This window comes from Megalops cyprinoides, chromosome 1, assembly GCF_013368585.1.
Source record: "Megalops cyprinoides isolate fMegCyp1 chromosome 1, fMegCyp1.pri, whole genome shotgun sequence".
In the NCBI taxonomy this organism is placed as follows: Eukaryota; Metazoa; Chordata; class Actinopteri; order Elopiformes; family Megalopidae; genus Megalops; species Megalops cyprinoides.
In genome coordinates, this window is record NC_050583.1 from 69,267,054 (window position 1) to 69,274,319 (window position 7,266).

The window sequence follows — 7,266 nt, forward strand, 5'->3', positions numbered from 1 at the left end:
AATGATGGACAATATGAAGTGTCTGGATTTTAAATTAATAATAAGGAAGAATAATCTGTTCAAGCATTGATACTTCAGACTCTCCCTCAGTGGATTCAGGAAAATATGAAAAAAATCACATCAGTAGGGTTTTGCCTTTAACTCCACATAGTCTGTGGGGCTTTCAACCAGTATTTCAGTCTTTATTTTACAGGCAACTATGTAGGCACTTCAGTCTCCACAATCTTGGTGCAATCACCACAGGCACATGACTAGTGATATTATCCATTGTTATTATTATTATAAAATTATCCATTGTATATTTGAAACAATTAGGAGTTCATTGGCAAAAAAAACAATACACATTGACACAGTTATGGATAAGGTAGAGTCAAATGAAAGAAATTCATGATATTCACAATGTCAAGAAGCATTTCTATGCGTGAATAAGTGTACTACATACCATTGGACATAATTTATTTTGCACATCTTGAACATATATAATTAAACCACAAAATTCTAGCATTTAAAATTACAAAAAGTTAAAAGTCTGAGACTGATGCATGCAAGAGGGAATTCAGGGGAAGGGGAGTGCAGAGGAAGAGAAGGATGTCATTTATGATTTGTTTCCCTAATTAATCATGGCTTATCTGAGAGTTATTGTAGCTGATGCAGTGTGTGTAATTTATGTGAATTACTCCTTAGGGGCACGTGAAATATTTTAATGCATTTGAAATGGATTTAAAAAATGAGAACTCCATGTTCAAGGCTAATGCTTACATTCCTCTAGGCTTGTTGCCAGAATGATATCAGAATCCATCCAATCCATTGATGAGTTGAATATTGAATACTAGCACAGACGTGCTGCACAGACAGAGCAATAAACTGCCAATGAGTTCTTCTCAGATAATACTGTTTATCATTGGCAGACCATATACAGTATCTCTTAGTATCGCCTGTCATCTCTTTGAGAATGTTTGGGTGCTGCCAGGGTTGCATTAATAGATAAGACGACAATAATATTTTTCAACTGCATTCCTCTAATTTCCACATTCTGAAGAAAACGGCAACATCCTGTTGGGCACCCCGCTTGTTGCTTTTATATTTAGATTATAGCAGGTATCAAGTCCGTGGGGCCAAACAACTGTTTCCTTTATTCTGTATTTACTGTTGTTTCAGTATATTACCAAACAGCTATTTGTAAAAACACATCAAGTAGTTTTCAGGGAAAAAAGGTTTTATTCATGTAAAATTGTAAATGGAGGGTAATGAACAAATTGTGTTTTCTGAAAAAAAAAAAAACAATCCAAAAACATAAAATAACTATCAACACTGTACTTTCAACAAATTCAATAATACTCTGAACAAAGACATGTTATTGTTCCTATTGAGTTTAAACAACCATGTGTCATTTTTACACCCAACAAATAGATTCACAAAAACTGAAACATGGATGATTTTGCTACTCTACTGTACCCTGGAGCTGACTGCACATTGGCATACACTTATTGTAATATAAATGTATGAACCATTTTCAAAACACAAGAGTTCTAAAAAAGAAAAAACTACTGTCAATTTTATTTAATCCAGTCTTCTTTGTTATAACCGTTCATGATATCTAGCATCCAATTTCCTTATGGATTTGTCTCTTAAAAAGAACACCAAATAAATAATTTGTTGAGGTAAGAAAGAAGACCAGTACTGTTCCTAAATTCTGTAGTCTCATTCCAGTCCTACTTTGGCTCTCAAGTAAAAAACAGTACACAGTGCAACATTTGGTTAATACAATTTCAGTATAACCAGCACTACAGCCTTGGATGTTTTCTCAGAAAGCCTTATTGCACGGGGTTGGTAACTCTCCCAAGAAGAAGGATGGCATCTGTGTTCCCCTCAATGACCGTGAAACAAAAGGGCCTGTTGACAGTAAGCTTCAGGGCAACTCTGCCCTCCTGGGCCTTGTCCTGGTTTTCAGACACATTTTCAGACATCTCAAACATTGCTTTGTTCAGAACCTGTGAACACCAAAGTCATTTGTGAGATGGAGGAAAGGGGTAATGTAGAATAGTATTTCTTTAACAGAGCATATTTTGTAAATGAACAATGTCACATTAAAGCAAATACTTCTTGCTAAGAGCATCGTCTGAGCTGATACTGATACTGATAAGTTAAGACACTTAAGATGTACTGTATCTTGGTGAAATGCAATAGATGGCCATGGACTGACAGTCCCTGAAATCATTTGAGCTGACAACTATTGTTCAGTGTTTAAGAATTTTTTTTTTCCAATGATGTCTCTCACTTTCCACAGACATTTTTAGGTGGAATAGTTTACAGAGAATGGTGGAGGTCAGGACATTCTTCAGAACCTGACCAGAGAATATGAACACATTCATTTTTTGGATCTGATGCTAAATGTGATGAAAAAAGGATTTTCTCTTAGCGGATCCTGAGTCTCACCTGGTCAACATTGAATTGGTCTTTGGTACTGAGTCTTTGGAAGTTAGCTCCTTTGCCTAGTAGATCCTGAAGCTTCATGTGGGACAGAATGACCCTGAGGTCATTTACAGCTTTTATGGAGAATTTAGGCAGGGACACCTCTAGGAATCTGCAGGGAACCAATGCACTGTTATTTCATATTGTAACCCTCACATTCCTTCTTGTGCTTTGTATACTTGGCCATGTACAGTATGTGAACACAAGATATGACTAGTATTCCATCTGATTACCAAACAAATATTTTTCCCAAACACAATGGGATGGACCTTGACTATTACAACCAGAACCTTTTTCTGGTAGGGGGCCTACACAAGAATTACAGAACTCCTTCTTAGACATGTAGCACCACCTATGGCAGTCTAAGTGCTGGCCAGTATTTATGAATGTTTTAGGCAGTGCATGTGAATATTATACAATGTGTAATGCTTATGCAGGTGTTATGTAGTTCTTATGTGGGAACCTTCACTGAAAGTTTTAAGAAACAACCTTAGTTGAATAGATGCATTTTAGATTAATTTCATAGCCAGAATGTTTAATAACATTAACATCAGTAGTCTTACCCTCCCTTTAGGTGTTGGTGCCATGTTGAGATGACCTCGGTTGAGAGTTTAGCCTCAATGTGGTCAAGATCAGTCCCCTGATGGGGCAGCACCAGGAGCATGTAGGTCTTCTCACTCAGGGGGAGTTTGATAATGGTACACCTCCTGCTCTTGTCATTCAGGTACTTATAGTCTCCAGTGTGGGTCATCAGAGACACCTTGACACTTGTCTTTTCATCAATCCAGAAATCCTGCAGCGAGGTGGCCTCAGGATGGAATGCAACCCACTTCCCTGAAACAGATAGAAATGTGCCTTCAGTTATCCACTGCATTAATGCAGTCACATGGGCTTCAGTTAATTTTTAGTTAACATTTTCAGGGATGCCAGGACCTGAATAGCATAACTGAGCAAGGTTGTACAACTCCCAAACATACAGACAATAGCTGAAAAGTGTGGATGTGAGAGGACCTCTTACCCTTGAAATGAAGAAAACTGGCAAATAGGAGATCTGCAGAGGGGCTGATAGTCTTGAACACGTGCTCGGTTTTCCCTGAGGATGTCCTCTGGATGAAAGAGTTGACCTGGGCTTCAGCCTCCTGGGTCTGAGAGAAATCCACTGCTCGGATGTAGGAGTTGTCTGAGAATTCCTGGGTGCCTCTGGCAAACTCCTCTGACAAGTCTGCCTTGCTGCTGACCAAGGTCCATGACATGGTCTTGATCTCAACTGCTGCTCCCTCAGCCAAGGAGCTGATGTCCTGGAGAGTACGAAGCACCTTGTGACCATCAAAAGGGGAAATGCATTCCTCCTTATCTGTCTCTTTGACAAGGCCCAGAAAGTGCTGGAGATGTGTAGCAGTATGCTTGGAAGCACCAAAGTAGAGGGTAACTAGTGCTCCAAACGTATTGATAGGGGAGAACAGGGCATTCGTTGTCTTCTGCTTCCTTAAGGCATGGTAGAGCCGCAGGCCAAAGGAGTTCTGCAGGCTGGCGAGAACCAACGTGTGCTGGGTAATACTCTGCTTCAGACTCTCAGTAGCTTTTCGGTCATGGATTTCAGGCTCTGCACTATCCTTTGATTCTATGAGTGTGAGATCGACTGTCTTCAAGGGATTCTCAACCTGGTCCTTTACAGTCTTGCAGCTGACGTTGTTCAAGGCAAATAGGCCAAAGGGGTGGACATACACACGATTGGTCATGATAAAGGGGAGCCATAAGAGCAGTAGAAAATGACTCAATATTTGACACATTTTATTCTCTCTGGTTTTAAAGCTTCTTAAATAAATCTGGAAGGAAAAACAAAATCATTAGTATGGATGTTGACCTTACTCACTGTTCATTTATGTCTTGATATATGAAAAAAAATGTCAACAACAATAGGTGCAGCATTTCCAATGAATAATGCTACCGATTTCAGAATTGCTGTCACAAGACAATTTGTGTTGCCTAAGTTAAAACTGCATGATGGATAAGGCAATCTAGATATGAAGGGCTACTTTTCTATTTGGGGAAAAAAATCTATAGGCTTTCCACTATTGTAAATACTATCAAGAGAGTTGGCTTTGATTGATCTTGTTCATTGTCTCTGTGCTTTTCGAGCACAAAATGGAGATCTGTATTTCCTCTATTGCTGTCAGAAAGATTCATTGAGGGACAAAGGGAAACAGTAAATAAAGAGAGAGGTCATTGAGTGCTTAACAATCACTTTCATGAACAATGCTATTGACAACTACTAACAATACACCAGCAAAATGCACCAGCCATTTTATATATTAAGACATTCTATTAACCAAGCCTCTTTTTACACCTGACAAAAAGATCAATAGTTTCACAATGTGGTAGTCGTCTGTTGTTTTAGAGAATTGCTCCCTCACAGCTTTATTCATCACCATCCTATTACTGTTTAAGTGTAGAATTATGATACAGATGACAAAAAGCAAAATAAAGGTTTAATAAAGGTTGAGTAAATAAAGGTCTTCTAAAATATAATGTTGATGGAAATTCCAGATCTACTTGAAGGCATTATTTTGAAATATATGTTTTTTTTTCCATCTGACCTGAACTTACTAAACATCCCCTGGAAGCTGATATGGATAGGACTTCTAATATTTCTCTCAAAACACGCAAGGCTTGTTAAACATTACAGGGAGTGTATACAAAAATGACACACAGTGCAGCAAAGTGTCATCCTCCAAAATCCTCACCATCCACTTTATTGGTCTCAATTCTCTCATTCTAATATCTCAAGCACCACACAAACAGATGGTGTTTGCCTATGCACAGTAGATTAAGAGAATATGTCATTATTATATCAATGTTTGTTGCTGTAGTTAATATAAGAGACTAAATTCTTGTTATAAAGAGATAATTTACAGAATTCCATGCATTACTTTTCAGGCATTTTAATTTTATTTAACCAGTGTTGCATTTAAGACTGACCCATATGGGTAACTTGGGTAACATGGTTGCATAACAGTTCAAAAAACTTTGGAATGTTGACTCAAATAAGACCTTATTTTAGAATAACGTTTAGAGTATCTTCACATCACCCTGAATTCTTAAATGTTGTCAGGTAGATACTGTATTGGCTATCCAACAAGCCCACTTTCATGAATTCTGACGATGCATTTGAAAAGTATGTGCTTACCTTAGATGCAATTCCTGTGCTTCCTGGCTTTAGTATGGTCCAGTGAGGACTAGCTGTCTGGTTTTCAGGAAGGAGACCCTTGCAGTTTGCATCTGAGGTTACTCATTAACAAAAGCAGTGATTCACTGGAGCTTCTGTGGCAATCTGTTGCCTGGGAGCTTTTGTGCGTATGTGCTGATAAATAAATAGGACAGAGAGACCTAAACTCTGTCCTCTCCAGTGCACTTACCGGATGTATGATGCAAACGCATGTTTTCAGGGAAAAATAGCGATCCATTACTGACATCAAACAGATGAATTTGATTTGTTTTCACACTTTATCTCTTTCTTCTTTTCTTGTATCATCAGTTATGAAGGCTACCCAGCCAGCATAGATATAATCAAAACATCTTTTTGAAATGTCTATGATGTTGCATTCAATAGTAATAAATAAATGGTTTAATACACCATTAAGCAATGGATTATGTGGATAAGAGTGGATAAGAGAAATAGCAAACACAGAAAAACATACAAGAAATCCCCAAAACTTGCACAGTCAGGGACCAGGCAGCATTTCTATGACTCTGTGAGTGTGCTTACAAATTTGTTACACCATTATTTTTAATTTGTTTTTCTGAAGGTGTGATTTCAGTGTGAATGTCTATGATATGACATCAAACATCAGAGAGATCCATAATATTTATATTTTTATAATATCTTATTTTAACTGCTGTGCACAGATAAACATCACTCATAAACTCTTACTTATGCCGGGTTCATAACATCACTCATAAACTCTTACTATTGGCATTCAGTAGCCAATTGGTTAGTTCTTTACTGAACAACTTCATTTTAGGCTTTCATTTACATTTTAAATCCATGTTTGAAATGTTTGTAAGGGCATTTTTATATCTAGTCGTAAAAATTCATTTGTATTAAGTTGTATAGTATCACCATATATATCACCATCCTACAAGGACTAATATATGGGAAATGAAGAACAATTGAAACTGTGTGATTCAAATTTAGTTTCTTTTTGAAAAAAAAAAAATTACATTTGCCAAATTATCACTTTCATAATCAAAATGTTCAGTACATTAATTAAAACATTTTGAATGTTGGACAAAGTAGGCCTACAGGAAAACCAAGCATACCATGATAGACTAGCTTGAACTGGTCTAGTGCAAGTCTTCAACAATGATGATGTTTCTCACTTTTTGTCCATGGTGCTGATTTCAAATGCTTCTTGGAGAAAAACATGCTGCTGTAGCAGTGTGGTACCTTGACAAGGAACCCTGCTGTAACCTGAATTGCCTCAGTAAATATTCAGCTATATAAATGAATAATATGGGAGTACTGGAAAAGAGAAAAAAATATTGTATGTAATGGGAAGTGTGATGGTATCTGTGTCATTTGCAACACATACAGAGAATTCTTGTGCACAGCCAACACAGGTGTTCACATGAAAGCCAGGCTGAGCACATTCCTCTGCAAACTCTGGTGCCGAGGCCATTGGAGCAGCCTGGCTAATGGGAAAAGCTCAGGAGGGCAAACCTGTTTTGCTACACATGACAGGCGTGGTCCTACCAGCCAACCTGGTCCACCTGCCTGACAGACGGAAGCAGGTG

General features: G+C 37.9%; 1 protein-coding gene across 1 annotated transcript; it reads right to left on the minus strand.

Annotated features, from left to right (window-relative positions):
• Positions 1–1,487: 1,487 nt before the first annotated feature.
• Positions 1,488–5,805, minus strand: LOC118790652 (angiotensinogen-like). Its single transcript, XM_036548042.1, has 5 exons — positions 5,660–5,805; positions 3,491–4,298; positions 3,036–3,306; positions 2,437–2,584; positions 1,488–1,991 (listed from the first exon to the last, which is right to left on the minus strand). Exons 2-5 carry the CDS (start codon positions 4,260–4,262, stop codon positions 1,815–1,817), a joined length of 1,368 nt encoding a protein of 455 aa, XP_036403935.1. The 5' UTR covers positions 4,263–4,298; positions 5,660–5,805; the 3' UTR covers positions 1,488–1,814.
• Positions 5,806–7,266: the final 1,461 nt, after the last annotated feature.